Below are 17,627 nucleotides of genomic sequence, written 5' to 3'. Positions count from 1 at the left end.
TCCAGAAAGAAAATGACTCTTTAAAGGATTTCCCTTTCCCCACAACGCTCACCTGGCATGCCGTTACTTCTCCACTAGTGAGAAGTGAGCAGTGTGGGCAGTGCACATCTCGAAATGGGTCTCTATCGGGCTGTTTAGCGCCCTGGCACTTTATTCCAGACTGCAGTGACAGCAAACTGCTCTCACTGCAGTCCGGGAAAAAAAAAGGACCGCCTGTGCCAGGGCTCAAAACAGAGCCCGATAGAGACCCATTTCGAGGCCCCCTTTAAAAAACTGCTGGTGCTCAGACCCCTTAAGACCCGGCCCACTTAAAGCCCTGCCGTCGAGGGTAGAGGACTGCGCGTCGAAGGTGTTAGAAAACCATACCATACCGGAGCGCCCCAATACACATTCGAACCCGATGGCGGAAAAAACTATTTAAGGATGGAGTCTATGCCCATGCGCACTATCACCAAAAGGAGTCGCCGCCTACCTTGTGACTATCAATCAATCGGAGTACTTGTAGTGCGCACAACTTACCTGTGAGGATCCCCAGGTGCTGAGGTGGGGGGGGGGGGGGGAGATTGGAGGGGGTGCAGCTACTGCTCGAAAAGCCAGGTCTTGAGGAGTCTTCGGAAGGCCAGTAGGTCTTGGGTCTGCCGTATGTGGGTAGGGAGGGTGTTCCAGGTCTTGGCGGCGAGGTAGAAGAAGGATCTGCCGCCGGAGGTCGTTTGTTGGATGCAGGGGATAGCGGCGAGGCTGGTGGAGCGGAGTTGGCAGGTGGGGGTGTAGAAGCGGAGTCTGCAATTCAGGTAGCCTGGTCAGGCGTTGAGAAGTGCTTTGTGTGCATGGGTGAGGTGCTTGAAGGTGATCCTCTTGTCGACGGGGAGCTAGTGTAGGTCTCAGGTGGGGGGTGATGTGGCTGCGGCGGGGGATGTTGACGATCAGTCGGGCGGAGGTGTTTTGGATGCATTGTAGTCGTCAAAGGTGTTTGGCTTGGATTCCTGCGAAGAGTGTGTTGCCGTAGTCCAGTCTGCAGCTGACGAGGACTGTTTTTCTTGCTTCTGTCGGAGATCCACTTGTAGATCCTGCGGAGCATGCAGAGGGTGTTGTAGCAAGAGGAGATGGCGTTGACCTGTTTAGACATGGAGAGGGAGGTGCTGAGGATGAATCCTAGGATGCGTGCGAGGTCGGTGAGTGATGGTGCTGTTCCCAGTGTGGTCGGCAACCAAGAGTCGTCCCAGGCTGAGGGGGTGGGTCCAAGGATGAGAACCTCTGTCTTGTCAGAGTTCAGCTTCAGGTGGCTTCTCATCCAGTCGGCGACGGCCTTCATTCCCTCGTGGACGTTGGTTTTGGCGGTGTGTGGGTCCTTGGTGAGGGAGAGGATGAGCTGGTTGTCGTCGGCGTAGGAGATAATGTTGAGGTTGTGCGAGGGGGGCCATGTAGATGTTGAACAGCGTCGGGCTGAGGGATGAGCCCTGGGGGACTACAAAGACTTCTTCGAAGAGAAACAAAGTGCAAACATCCGGGCCCAACACCAGATGGCGATCTATGCCAACGCATATGATCTACAGCTCCTATACCTCGAACAATACGCTACAGCCAATAGAAACGGAGGAAAAGTAAATGGCACCCACAGGAACCAACGAGAAGTCAGGAAAGAGAGGCAAGCAGGATGTAAGTTCCTTTCAGGTTTATATTAAAAGCAATAGATTTCTCAAGCACAGGACAAGTGCTGTGCAGGCCAGGGATGTGGAATTCCTATAGCCCGACGCCCAGGACATATTGTTTGGGGTCAAGGGCAACAAGTTTTAATGTGTATTTTGTCCTTGGGTCAAGTAGGCCCAACCCCTTGCAGCACAAACCCTTTGGCTGCCAGTTTGCAGTACCACATTAAGGGTCAGGGAAGGGCACTGCCTGCAGTTAAGTTAATGTTTGTGTGCATAATTTAATGTTGTTCAAACATGTATTTATGATTCATTAATTGAAAGCTTTTATTATTAAGGTGAGCGCTCTAAGTAAATTTAAGTTCTGACTGCACTACTGACAGTGGTTCTAGTATAAAAATGTGTACACACTGTTTCAAAGATGCTCCCAGAAGGCTCTGATTAGATGCGCATATTTGCAGAAGCTTGAAAGCAAAATTAATGATTCTTTGCTTTCAATATAAAATGTTCCTAAACAAATGAAAGTAGGGAAAAAACATTTGGCTAAACTACTGTAAAATTTCAGGTACCCTTTCTTAGCAGAATCATTTAGCAAAATGTGTTGATGCGTGCTAGTATTTCGCAAAAATATTCACATTGCAAAATCAGTGTAACCAGTTTCAATAAGGAAACAAAATTAAACAAGCATTGGCAAAGCCAGTAGGTCTGAAATTGGTGGTCGGCCTTTTAGTTTTGGCAATGCGTGACTTGTTTTGGCATGGTTTTTGTAAAACCTTATTGATGTGAGAGCTACCAGGCCCTCACCATTATAACAAACATTGGCAAAAGCAAAAAATAGTTTTTGTTCTCAAAAAAGCACACACTGCCACATTAGTATTGGCACTGAACAAAACTACTCTGTGCCGATATGCTCCTTGTAAAAGACAGAATGCGGTCACCACAGTGAAGCTAGCCAATACAGAGAGAATTTTAATAAACACAAACGGTCATGGTTAAAGCCAGACCAAATTAGGGGCCCAATTAATAAAGAAAGTCTCAAAAGTGCACCCTTGCATTAAGTGCAGCTATAGGTCTCTCGTGAATTCACAAGAATTTACAGAAGTAGGGCAAGAAATTGTACTTCTAGAAAATATTTGTGAACTGCATTTTAGCATGAGCAAATATGCATGTATAGATTTGCTAATGCGAAAATCTGAGTGTTTGCAAGTTAATTTTCCCTCCAACCACTTTTTCCCCCCAACTCTGGAGGAAGGTTTACCATTGCCATTGTCAGGAGTAAATTTCCAACATTTCTCAGTATGGGAAAATATTAGAGAAGAGTTGTTGAAGACCCTTAAAATATGCAAGTTAGTAGGTTTGCACAGACTCAAAAGGGCATTCCAACCCTGGATCTATTGCTTGCCACTACCTTCAGTCCCAGTATGTATATCTGCGGAAACGTGGCAACATATAGGGATTGCTAGTATTCAAACAAGACTATGGTATAAGCCCTGCATAATCAGAGAGGCTATATAAGGGCTCCAACATAATGAGATTGGTGCCATGTGTTGCTGGCACTACATGGCACCAGAGGGACAAGTGGATATTGTTACAGGACAAGTAGATTCATGAAGCAACCTGCCCCATGGACAAGTAGATATTTTCATAAATTCCACACCCCTGCCAGGCAAATCATAAAAATGCCTTTAATTTTTATATTTCCCTTGTCACATTTGCTGCGCTTCAAAGATTGGTAAAATGTCAGGCTATGTCTTTTGCTGCTTATTTTTTTAAATGTGGCTGGTGTTTACAAACGCCTTTCACTTTGCATTCAGAGAATGAAACAAAGTGAACTATGTCAGAATCTTGATAGGGTATATGATGTGTGAATGGAAGGACTTTTTTGTAACAGACAACTAAATGTAAATACCTATAAATGATCTGCACACGTTCCACAGTTAGAAAAGCAAAAATGAAGCACTTTTTTTCAATTCAGAAGTGTAATGGAAACAAAGATTTCAATAAGATCAGAACAAATCAAGACACCTTACTTGACGATGCACAAATAATATATTCACTGAAACCGGATTTCAGCGCATTACCATGTCTGTGCAATATAGTTTTATCAGCTAAACTGTATGTCTGAAAATGTTGTGACCATTTCGATGGAAAATGTGCGGTCTGTAAATGGTAATGCACGACTAAACAATACTTTAGTTGCATTAAAAATAAATCTCCCCAAAAAATCACCAGTCTCATCATTAAAGCTAGGTGGGTCGCGATAGTCTGTTGTACTAAAAAGTGAGTTGTGCTTCTAAAAAGTTTGGGAAGCACTAATCTAATTTAAATTAACCTGGATTCTCCAGCTCCTGCTCACCTAGGCCTAAGGCAGCTAACTGTGGATGGTGCTAATTCTCCACACACAACAGGTTTTCCCCCTTTCAGAGCTGAAAAAAAGAGTGCCCTATTTTGTCCATATCTACCCTGTAACTGTTGCCAGCCAATCTTCAGACATGGAAGGTAGGCTATGCTTCTATCTGAGTCTGTCAGGAATGTATCAGGAGGGAGTTGTCCTTTCGGTGAGGTGCACAAAGCCAAAAACAGTGAAAGACATTCTGGACAGTGCCTGGTGACTACTCCCGTATCCAATTCTCATTTAATTTTTGTACCTCCCCTCACATCAGGCATACAGAGATAAGACCAAATAGACTGGAGGCACAGAGCTGTATATGGGGACATGATTCTTTAGATTTGGCCTCAACTTACGGACATTTGTTTGGTAACATAGTTCAGAGAGTCATGGTATTTGGAAAAGGATAACGCAGCATGTCATCGCAAACAAAAGATTCAGTGAGAGCAACCAACAAGGATGGCCAATAAAGGGGGACAGCAACTGACCCCTAAGTGCTTTAAAATGATCCCAGAATGACATTCCATCCTCCTTTTCTCCTGCCTTCCTTCTCCCCACTTTCACTCCATCTTGTGTCCTTCTATTCATAGGTCAATCTAGAAAATCTTTCCATCAGTTCCCTTGCTATCTGTTCAAGGAAAAATGTCATATCCTTACAGAATCTCTAAAACCAAGTGGAGCCTCCTTCGACATAGCATTATAGAGAGAAACCTGCAATTCTGCCGCCAAATAAAATCAATATAACCTTTCACACTACCACAGACAGCTTTGCTTCACATTTTAATACAGGCCCAATTTTCTCAAATCAACTAAAGCTGGGATCTTTATAATTATTTTTGCATTTTTATTGCATTCGAATTATAGGACAACGGTCTTGTTTACATAAGGAAATTTTAACCACATCGCTGCTTGAGAGTTTCCCCTGCTGTGCTGGACAGCAACGAAAACGGGTGTGGTCATGACGAGCTCAGCTCGTCATGAGCACCTGAGAGGTACATGCCATGACGAGCTGAGCTCGTCATGAGCATGGAAGGGGTTATGACCAAATCTTCTCCTGCCCCGTTTGGAGCATCTTTACCACATGGAACCATTTTCCCCCCGTAGATATGTTTACCATGTCTAGTGGTACTGAATAATTCCACAGACTTCACTGCATATCGAAATTGGATCCCTTTAGCCACACAAATGGCCTGAACAAACAAGGCTACGTAAATAACTCGCACATAAATACAGCAGTTTGGTGTAAGACTGGACTATTTGGAATCCCCTTTCTGCCACTACGTATCTCTTAGGCTAACGGAGAATGAGCAAAAGACAACTGACACCAATGGAAACATTCAATAACAGGAAGGGAAGCCTAGACTAGATGATAGGCGACCTCTGTACAACCACAATCTCATGACTGACCAGTAGCGTCCTCTGGCTCGAAAGAAGGGTGTAAGGTAAAAAGCCTAGCCACAACCTCATGGATCATGCACATCTGAGTTAACAGGAAATGTGAGGAATACCCGCAAAACATGTCTACATGATCCAACCACACTGATTTGGCAGAAGAATACAAGGCTCAAAAAACTTCCCTTCAAAGCCCCCTCCACTGAGACTACCCAAACACACAAAGTAGCTAAACACACCATCAAAACAAGCCATACTGACGATCATAAGAATCATCACCTCGGAGAATCATCAACTAGGATGTCTAACTACATAATCAACTAACTGCTTGCACACAGCCCAAAACAAGAACTTAACACCATGAAAATGGTAAACTACTAACTTAAACACGGATGAGATGTCTAAGGACAGTATAGACCCACAAATGACAAAGAACAGGTGAAAAATGATGAGATGCGCTGAAAGGTTGACAAGAAGGTCCGGTTCATCGATTACGGATATTTAACATTCCATAGTCTCACTGTTCTCAATAGATTTGAAATAATGAAAATGGTTTACTTACTGTGTAATGGAATTCTGAACACTCTTTTCATTTAATGTCATCCCTGGTGGTGGGTCACTTTGTAACGCCATCAATTCTTTCTGTAGTCTTTTCTATAAAAAATAATGAAAAAAACCTGTTAAACAGACGCACAATTATACTGTCAGCTATTTTTATTTATTCAACTCTTTCATGAGTGTTAACAAGACCAGAGGTACACATGCTATTGAACCACTAAATAAAAAAAGAGTTATAAAATAATAAAGTACAATACAAAAGTTAATGTACACAAGAATACAAGTACAAACTTAAGAGTTTACAGGACTATTCTAAATACATTATCCTTGTTTAATTATTTAGGGAATCAAAATAATCTAAAACAAATCCAATCTCGACTAGACGAGGGCTGGAAAATGTAGAAGCAATAGTAAGAACAGCCTGCTAAACACTTGTTTCCAGAATTTGGGCACTTGGCAGCAACACTATGAAGGTCCACTGGGAATTACCTATGTTTTGCAAACAAATTGCTTTTTAAACTAAACCACCTATTTTAAACAGAGGACTACTGGTTAGTGCAACTAGGAAAGAGAAGAACAGATGTAACATGGCGCATCTCACACTACTACCACCAACAGGGAAGCAGGGAACAATACATCCCCAGTTGTGGAATCAATGATTTGAAAACCCTGAGGAAGAATGCATTACTATTGAGCTTTAACAAACGAAACACCTTGAAAGTAGAGTCCTAACATATTACAGAGGAGCAGTCACTCCTCCTTCGTTAAGGTTAACACCTCAGTTCATAGGAAATTCTATTTTTGCATCCTAACTATGCCCCCAAGAAATCTGAACCCAGTGGGAGTGACAGAGGGGATTCCTTGGGTATCTTGAGACTGCAAAGTTTGGGTACAGAGTACTCTAATGAATAAAAAATTATAAGGGGTGGGGAGAAATAACAAAACCTCCATAGCAATGTTTGTTTGTGCAGAACTTCGAAACCAGTAAATGAAAGCCCAACACATTTTAATGGCACAGCAGTCTTCGAATAATCCAGTGCCTTTTCTTAGCTCACATCCCCTCCATCCTCACTCATCCGAGACTCATCACCACCATGCACTCGTTGCAACCTGAAATATTGATGTATTCACAGTACAACATTGGGTAATGAACAACATCACGAATGACATTAATAATTAAAACAAACATCCCACATGCAATCGGTCAGAAAAAATTAAAAACTAGCTACAAACGGCTCATCCAGCAAAGCAAAAAGCCATACCACTTTGCTCTGGCGCCCCACCAATGCTATCTTTAGTTAACCCTTTTACAGCGGCGTAGAATACGCCGCAGTGCGGATGTTTCAATGCGCGGGCGGGGCCGCGTCGGACATTGGACATGCGCAGCACTACGAAGGTAGTGCTCGCGACGGCCGTTGGCCGATGTATGTATGCAACGGGTTAAGGGATGAAATAGCCTAATAATATCAGTTAATCAAGGTTATGTTTTTTTCCCCAATTATGGCGATCGGTGCAACCATAATGCTAACTCTCCTGCCCAAATATGCTAAGCACGATACGAATAACACTGAACGCATTAGTTAGCTGCAGAGGAAATACACTTTCCCTTTTAATCTTTACAATGAAATCCGACTGCTGAAAAGGGAGACTGCAGCCATATAAATGCATTTCATGTTTGTGGAAATATTGATTACTTGCAAGAACTGCAGCTTTATTTCCTCTCAATAAGCTAACAATGGCACTAAATTCTACAGTTTCTATCAACCTTCATGGGGCATCTGTTTGCAGATTTTCATCCATTCGTTCATAATCTTAGTGAAGTGATCTAGTAAACCTCTGAGAAAAACCTCCACACGTACGCGCAGCGGGCGCGCCGATTGTGCGCCGAAGGCACGCCAAAGGCAAGCCCGTCTGCGCCGTCCGCGCCTGGCCCGCGCTCAGCGCCAGAAACCCTGGCCCCCGACGATGCCTGCCCACACGACGGACCTACGACGCCGCCACCCTCATCGCACTTAACACCGGACAGAACCCCGCCTGCTACCGAGCCACCCCGAGACGCACCCACGGACCCTTCACCTGTCAAGCCTGCAAGTTCACCTGCCTCCGGACCTGCAACGCAGCCACCAAGCCGAGCACCAACAACAGCCACCTCAAGTGCATCCTGCTCAACACCCGCTCCATCCACAGACACGCCATCGAACTTTGGAACCTGCTCGACACAACTTCACCAGACGTCGCCTTCCTCACAGACACCTGGATGAACGCCTCCTCTGCTCCCGACATCGCCATCGCCATCCCAGACGGATACAAGATCACCCGGAGAGACCGCGTCAACCAGACTGGAGGAGGCATCGCCATCGTACACAAGAACACCATCCGCATCACGATCGACTCCAGCGACACCTTCTCCGCCGCCGAGCACCTCCACTTCCAGATACACACCAACCCAAAGGCGACCCTCAGGGGCACCCTAGTCTACAAACCCCCGGGACCACGCACACAATTCAGCGAAGACATCACGGACTTCATCAGCCCGCACGCCCTCCCCTCCCCTCCGCTGACTACATCCTCCTAGGGGACCTCAACTTCCACCTGGAGAACAACAAGGATCGCAACACCGCCGCCCTGCTGGACAACCTCGCCAACCTCGGACTCAAGCAACTGGTCAACACCCCCACCCACTATGCCGGCCACACGCTTGATCCCGTCTTCTCATCCAGCAAGCACATCACCTTCAGCCACGCCACCGGACTTCACTGGACCGACCACAGCTGCGTCCACTTCAGCTTCAAAAGAACCACGACCCACCACCACCCGCAACAGGTCCCTCACAGGAGCTGGAGCAAGATCACCGCCGAGCAGCTCACCACCTCCCTCAGCCAGAACCCACCCGCCAGCACAACGGACCCCAACGAAGCAGCCCGCAACTTCACGCAGTGGCTGACCGCGTGCGCCGACGACCTCGCGCCACTGAAGAACCCTCCCAGCAGACCCAGAAGCAAGAAAGCCTCCTGGTTCACCGACGAACTCAGGGACTCCAAGAAGAACTGCCGCACTCTCGAGAAAGCCTGCCTCCTCGACCAGACCACAGACAACATGACCGCCCTCAAACACGCCACCCGCAAGCACCACCAGCTTATCCGCACCACCAAGAAGAAATCACTGAAGGAACGACCGGACAACAACGCCCACGACAGCAAGGAACTCTTCAGCATCGTCAAGGAGTTCTCCAACCCCAGCACCGGCAACAACGACATCACTCCTTCACAAGATCTCTGCGACTCTCTCGCCTCGTTCTTCCACCGCAAGATAGCCGACATCCACAACAGCTTCGGCGCACCATCCACGCACCCAACCGTCGAACCAACGCCCCCCACCGCCACCCTCCGCACCTGGACCACGGTGCCCACCGAAGACACGGCCCGCACGATGAACACCATCCACTCCGGATCTCCAACCGACCCCTGCCCCCACCACGTCTTCAACAAGGCCGACTCCATCATCGCATCCCAACTCCAGGACGTCGTCAACACCTCCTTCAACACCGCCACCTACCCGGAGAGCTGGAAGCATGCCGAGCTCAGCGCCCTACTGAAGAAACCAACAGCGGACCCCACCGACCTCAAGAACTTCCGCCCCATCTCGCTCCTCCCTTTTCCTGCCAAAGTCATCGAGAAGACCGTCAGACAGCTTGCCGCCTTCCTCGAGACGAACGGAGCCCTCGACCCCTCGCAGTCGAGTTTCCGAGCCAACCACAGCACCGAGACCGCCCTCATTGCAGCCACAGACGACATCAGAACCCTGCTCGGTATCCAAGAGAAGGCACTGGAGTGGATCATCTCGTTCCTCGCCGGAAGAACACAGAGTCCGCCTCCCCCCGTTTCGATCCGAGGCCACCGAAGTCATCTGCGGCGTACCGCAAGGATCATCACTTAGCCCCACCCTCTTCAACGTCTACATGAGACCTCTTGCAGCCATCGCACGCCAACACAACCTCAACATCATCTCCTACGCCGACGACACCCAACTCACCAGAGATCCCGCCACCGCCAGAACGAGCCTACACGAAGGGATGAAAGACGTCGCCGAGTGGATGAAGAACAGCCGCCTGAAACTGAACTCAGACAAGACGGAAGTCCTCATCCTGGGACCATCGCCCTCCGCCTGGGACGACTCCTGGTGGCCCCCCGCCCTGGGCACCCCTCCCAAGCCAACAGACCACGCACGCAACCTGGGCTTCATCGTGGACTCCTCCCTCTCGATGACCAGACAAGTCAACGCCGTCTCCTCATCATGCTTCAACACCCTACGCATGATCTTCCGATGGATCCAGACCAAAACTAGGAAGACGGTCACCCAGGCACTCATCACCAGCTGGCTGGACTACGGAAACACCCTCTATGCTGGAACCACAGCCAAGCTACAGAAAAGACTCCAACGCCTCCGCCCGACTCATCCTGGACATCCCCCGACGCAGCCACATCTCCGGCCACCTGAGGGACCTGCACTGGCTCCCCGTCAGCAAGAGGATCACGTTTAGGCTCCTCACCCACGCACACAAGTCTCTCCACGACCTGGGCCCCAAGTACCTCAACGACCGCCTGACCTTCTACACGCCCACCCGCCAGCTACGTTCTACAAGCCTCGCCCTCGCCGCCGTACCACTCATCCGAAGAGCCACCGCCGGAGGTAGATCCTTCTCCTACCTGGCGGCCAAGACATGGAACTCCCTCCCCATTCACCTTCAGCTGACCCAGGACCATCTCGCCTTCAGGAGACAACTCAAGGCCTGGCTGTTCGAGCAATAGCGGACCCCTTCCCCCAAGCGCCTTGAGACCCTTCCGGGTGAGTAGTGCGCTATACAAATGTTATGATTGATTGATTGATTGATACTGGTCTCCAGCGCACAGCTCCACCAACAGTGCACTCAGGTAGTGCCTCTGCCTTTCACCGCCACTGACCGTGGTTTGTGGCCCTGTGCCTCGCCCTCGGCAGCCAGTTTCACTCTGCTCTACTCTTGCCTGCCATCATTATATTTTATAACATTTTTCTCTATTTCTTGATTTAATTTATTTAATTTATTTTTCCTCCCCTCGCCTATCTTCACCCTTCCCCGCTTCCAGCCTCCTTCAGCCGTTTTTCCTGCTGCTGCCCCGCAGGGCCTCCAGCCTCCCAGCTGTCCTGCCCTGCCCCCAACCCCTACTGAATGGCAGGTGCAGGGAGGCCGCACACAGCGAGAGTGCTGCCGGAGGTACCAAAGGCAAGCCCTTCTGCACCTGTCCGAGACCCGACCGCATCTAGCGCCAGGAACCCTGGTCCTCCGATTCGCCAACGCTACAGCTCCTCTGCTCTCTACACACTCAACGACGGCAAGAGCAACAACTGCAAGCTCTCTTCACCTCTAGACACCCATGGACCCTTCACTGGTCGACACTTCATCTTCATAGAGACTCAGGACCCACCCCCAACAACTCCATCACACCCCAAACCCTGCAATGCATCCACCTAAATGTCCACTTCCTCCACAGAAATCTAGGACCTCCCAACAGCACCACCTCTGACGTTGCCTTCTTTACCAAAACCTGGACAGACGCCGACTCTGAACCGGACATCGCGATCGCCATCCCAGAAGGCAACAAGATCACCCGAAATGACCGCCCCAGGGGAGGCATCGCCATCGCTGACAAATCCAACCTAAGCCTGAGCACTTACAATGACGGGCCTACAGACTTGATGGAACACCACTTCAAATTACAGACCAACCCGCCCCCCACCCTTCGATGCACCCTCAACTACAGACCCCCCCCCCCCGGTCAGATCCTGTGCACCTTTCTCTAATTCCATCACCCCACAAGCCATCACCTCCAGAGACTACACCTTGATGGAAGACCTCAACGTCCACCTCAACAACGGCCATGACCCCAGCTCCAACTTCCTCCTGGTCAACCTACACAACATCAGACTCAAACAGATCGTACCAGAACCAACACACTCAGCAGGACACGCCTTCAAACCCATCCTCACAGCAGGAAACTCCATCACCTTCAGCCACACCTTCAAATCACCATGGATGGACCACCGCAGCGTCCACTTCACCTTCAAAACTAACATCCCCCTCAGACGTCCACATTGGCTCCAGCGCAGGAATTGGAACAAGATCCCAAACAACCAGCTCACCGCCTCTCACAGCAGCTCGGCTCCCACCGCCACAGTCGACCCTACCACTGCTGCCCGTACCCTACACAACTGGATCACTGACTGCGCCAACACCATCACCCTTCTCAAGAAAACTTCCAAACCACATGCCAACAAAACCAAATGATTCTCTACTGAACTCAGGGAATCTAGGCGAACCTGCAGGCGCCTCGAAAAGCTATGGAGGAACTCCAAAACCCCAGCAAACCAACAACTTCAAAGAAGGCACCAACGCCCACCACAAACTCATCAGATACTCAAGGAAGAAAGCACTCCACCCACACACACAAAAGCAAGGAACTCTTCAGCATCATCAAAGAGTTTGCCCAACCCAACAGTGAGACTATCCTTCCATCACAAAATCCTGACCATCTATGACAACAACAAGCTTCACCAGGAACCCACACCCACTGTTCCTTACACCACGCAACCGACACTATACACCTGGACCGAGCTCAGCATCGAAGAAATACTACTAAAGACTATGAAAGCAAACCACTCCGGGGCCCCTACAGACCCCTGCCTCACCACATCTACCACAGAGCCGCAGACATCCTCACCCCAGAGCTTTAACGAATCATCCACCGCTCCTTCAAGACTGCCTCCTTCCCAGATGTCTGGAAACATGCCAAGATCAACCCTCTCCTGAAAAAACCCTCAGCGGAGCCCAACAACCTCAAGAACTTCAGACTGATCTCCTTACTCCTGTATCCAGCGAAAGTAATAGAAAAAGTCGTCATCAGCCAACTGGCCTCCTTCAATGAAGAAAACTACATCCTCGACTCCTTCCAATCAGGCTTCAGGAAGAATCACAACACTGAAACGGCCCTTCTCGCCACGACAGACAACATCTGCGCCCTCCTCGACAGAGGAGAGACTGTGGCCCTCATTCTCCTGGACCGCTCTGCAGCCTTCAACACAGTCTCACACAGCACCCTAGCCCGCAGACTCCACAATTCAGGAATCTGGAACGAAGGCCTTGACTGGATCCGTTAATTCCCTTCCCAAAGATCGCAGCGGGTCAGACTCCCTCTTTTCCTCTCAGAACCCACATCGATAACCAGCAGAGTCCCACAAGGAACCATCATCAGCCACATCCTGTTCAAAGTCTACATGGGCCCACTCGCATTCATCGTCAGATCACACGGACTCAACATCGTATCATACGCCGATGAAACCCAACTGATACTCTCCCTATCCAACGAACCCAACATCGCCAAATACAACTTTCAAGAGGAATGGAAGCAGTCGCCAGGTGGATGAAGAACAGCTGCCTACAACTCAACACGGACAAAACTGAATCACTTATGGGCCCACACCCCCAACGCCTGGAAAGACACCTGTTGTCCCCCCGCCCTTGGGTACCCTCCCTCCCCCAAGGACCACGCACGCAATCTCGGAATCATCCTGGACTCCGAACTCAAAATGGACCATCAGATCAGCGCTGTCAACTCTTTCTGCTACCACACCCTCTGCCTACTCCGAATGACTTTCAACTGGATTGCCCTTGAACACAGGTAAACAATCAGCCACGCCCTCATCATCAGCAGCAGCAGCAGACTGGACTACAGCAACACCCTCTATGCCGAGATCAACAAGAACCTCACCCACAAACTCCAGAACGCCACCGCCAGATTAGTCCTCAACTTATCACGCCACTGCCACCTCAGCCAACACCTACGGACACTACAGTGGCTCCCGCCACTGCCACCTCAGCCAACACCTACGGACACTACAGTGGCTCCCAGTCCAGAAGAGAATCACCTTCAAGGTTCTCACCCAAGCCCTACAAAGCCCTTCACAACACCAGACCCACTTACATGAGCCACCGCCTCTCGTTACATGCACCCCAAAGATCTCTCTGCTCAGCCCAGCTCTCTCTTCCAACTGTACCACGCATCAAGAAGACCAAAACAGGAGGACACTCCTCCTTTCTCCTCGTGGCCATGGCATGGACCACCCTCCCTCTCCACCTCCAACAGACACCAACACTCTCCAAGTTCCTAAAGGACCTCAAGGCCTGACTCTTCGACGAATCACTATGATCATTCACAAATTGCGCGCACCCCCTCATCGCCTGGAGACCCCTTTGGGAGAGTAGCTGTGCTTACAAACCCGATTGATTGGCTTACATGTTAGAATTAGGTGATTTGTGATAGGGTGAAGAATGTGAGTAGTTCATGGGAGGGGCATATTATGCTGATGGAGCTCATATATAATTGTTCTTTTTAGGTTTTAAATCCTTAATCCACTTAAACATTTTAAAAGAATTTCCATTATTTTTTATTTCAATTTTAAATACATCTGCTTGTTCGAGACCGAGGAGATTAACACAGTGCTGGGTTTTAAGATCTACTTTGCCTGAAATGTATTTACACATCGGCCACTAGTACAGAAAATGGAATAAACTATTGCCATACCATGAGGACAGGACGCTATACCCAATTATCTACTGAGAACAGCTTTAAAAAGTGTTGCGCCTGATCACCTTCTGCTCAGTTCTAGTGAGCTCAGTCACAGATCATGCCCATAGAACTAGTCATGGCCAACTGCCACACTACTTGTTGGATACAGCCAATTACCATATCCACAACGTACCGGGTGGAGAGTGTGGCTTTTAGCCATACCCTTTGCAAACTTACCTCTGGCCTTAGTAACCACCGAAGTTGTACAATACATTCCTGATTGTATGCTAACACGGTCACTGTTAGTGCATAACAAATGCAGTGTGTGGTGCTAGCCTAGGGTCTATTCATGGATTGAAATAGAATCTGCAGATGCCGCATGACTATTCATGAGATATACAAAAGATACTCCAGTATGGCACTATCAATAGAGATTCAACAAAGCACCATAAATATACATAGACCATCAGCCACCATTTCAAGAGAGGCTACAGCATGCAACGCACGATGTCTGGGAGGTTTAACATTGCCAAGACAAAAATGGTTTGCATTAGGTATATAAACATCTCACCCAGATGGGGACTGTTTACCCACAGGGCAAACTAGAAAGATTCTGATGGTGATAATAGTAATATGGAGTAAGTTGAGACAGCTTGTATTACAACAGAAAGCACGGAGGTCACAGGTACTACCCAAACACCTGTATGTGCACAATCCACCAACTATAGATGCAATAACAGGGCACTGCTCAACAATCCCATTCTGGATTGCTAGAAAAACAGTATCAGTTGGAGGTGGTTTATTCTTAGTCGACTGTATAGGAGAACACTGGATAATGAACATGTCTTCAAGTTGGGTAGGTGTCAAATCCACAGAAAGGAGAATTGTCGGGAAACATGTTTGTAAACCTAGAAGCTACTACAGGTGTATTAGCAAAAGTCCTAAAATAAATTCAGAATGAGAATGTTGCCTCGTGTGCAGAAGACCCGAGTATAAAACAGAAATGCAACATATTGTCGCAAATGAAGTAATTCTCCGTAATATTAAAGGTAATGCGGTTATGCTTATTACCAGTCTGATGTATGCTGAACTTCACAAGATCAGAAAGAGGTGGAATCACTAAAGATAATCTCTCAAATTTATGACTCCAGGGGAAGTGAAAATTCCGGTACAAAATCTGTTAAGTTAGAAGAATGTGTTAAGTGAACTGCGCGACAATCATGCTGTGCAAAGCTTATGAAATGAACTGCCGTAAGATTCCAGATTTTTTCTCTAACATTGAAATAGCTAATAATTGAACTGTACCAATGTTTAAAAATACATTTCAGTAGTTATGAAGGAATGTTTGCACTTGTGTGGTGGAAAAAAGATTTTTATAGAATAAAAATAAATCAGAACACTTTACTTGGTGCAAATGATAAATATTTTTGCTAAAACCAAATTTCCAAACATTGTTTTTACACTATATAACGTTATCAGTAAAACTGCATGTTATTGGGAATGTTTGTGGCCCTTACAATTGAAAATGTGCTGTCTGTAATTGACAGTGCACAACTATTATTTATTGAAAGTGAGTTTTTAAACATGAACTGAGAAATATTCCTGCCCCCGTACTGATGGTAATGCTATCAGTTAACTAATAGGCCAGTCTGGGATTTTGTGTAATCTATATGTGGGCTCGATTTTTATTAAACATGGAGCAAACATGTAGTCTATTAAATGAAAGTGTTTCTTTAAACAGCAGAAATGCTGAACTTTAATATTTGAAGATGCTTTTACATCCAATAATGAAGGAAAAAAGGTCGCTCCGTAGTAAAATATTTGTTAGGATCCCACAATATGAGACCAGTTTATGGGTCAAATACATTACAGTTAGGTCGAGTAAATTATTAAAGTTACTAGAACTGCAGGTCTAGAAACATTTTTATGATTTTTAGGCCTGCACTGTAATTTAAACCCAGGGTACACTCAAACAAAAATTCCAATATTATTATAAAGGCAAGGAACAAGGAGGGTATAAAATTAAGAAAAATAACAAAGTTATAAAGACTTCAAAGATATATCAATACTCTACTCTGGTGGGCAGTACTGTCATTATCCACAGGATAGTGGAGCTAAGCAATGAAATCCATATAAGAGTCTTCATTCTTTCCAAATCCCTCATAAGGGTGAGTTTTATCAGCAGGGAGTAAGGCACAAAAGAGGATTAGGACCAAAATGGACTTTTCTAAAGAAGAAAGCAGCTGCAACTAGAAGGCAGAATGCCTCGGGTAAAGAGAATCTTGCTGAAAAGCTGGGAATGTGCATCAGCCATCCTAGACGTTGCAGCTAAAAATCACAACAGCCCACCTGAAGGCGATACCTTCTAGACCCCGTCTTGATCGCAGATGAGACTAACAACTAGGTTCAACTAAAAACAACGGATTGGCATTTAAACAATATGGATCCTATTTCCAATAGCCGGATCCGAACTTAATGGGAAATTGAGCAGGCAATCTCAGTAGCCTGGACCGAACCAATATTATACTTAGAGGGGAAGAAAGCCCCCAACTGGACCAAAGTTATAAAGGGAGTCTTCTCTTCAGTAGTATGCCAGTCACTTCAGAACTGTTATGACGTAAAATAGGCATTACAAATAGCTTGAGTACTATTTAAGAATCACAAGGCTTGGGAGGGGGTGCAATTCCTGATGTAACCTCCTGGCAGGACAAACCATGGGTTTTAGAACAATATCCAAACTACTTTTAAAATTCAGTCAAAATGAACTACAATATTAGAACTAATTGCTGAATGCCCATCTACTACGAACACTCCTATTTTTACAGTGTTGAAACCAGATAAATCCTGGAGATTAGTGCAAGACTATCATAATTTGAACCAACATTTTAAAACGTATGCCATATAGAATGCACATAGTACAGGATTCATGAAAACTCACGCACATAAAAAAAATAGAACCACAACTGACATAGCAAATGGCTTCTTCACCATTCTTTACCCAAAGCATAGCTCCTGATTCATATTACTAACATGTATTAAAAT

General features: G+C 47.0%; 1 protein-coding gene across 2 annotated transcripts in view; it reads right to left on the bottom strand.

Annotated features, from left to right (window-relative positions):
* UBE2W (ubiquitin conjugating enzyme E2 W) overlaps nucleotides 1-17,627 on the bottom strand; it is a 208,529-nt gene that overhangs the window by 111,994 nt on the left and 78,908 nt on the right. For both annotated transcript variants that reach the window (XM_078687140.1, XM_078687141.1), the window contains exon 2: nucleotides 5,990-6,081. In XM_078687140.1, coding sequence (XP_078543266.1) covers nucleotides 5,990-6,081 — 92 coding nt within the window. The remainder of the gene's footprint in view (nucleotides 1-5,989; nucleotides 6,082-17,627) is intronic.

This window comes from Lissotriton helveticus, chromosome 4_1 (assembly GCF_964261635.1).
Source record: "Lissotriton helveticus chromosome 4_1, aLisHel1.1, whole genome shotgun sequence".
Lineage (NCBI taxonomy): Eukaryota > Metazoa > Chordata > Amphibia > Caudata > Salamandridae > Lissotriton > Lissotriton helveticus.
Note: the sequence above shows the minus strand (reverse complement) of the source record. Positions and strands in the feature narration are given on the sequence as shown.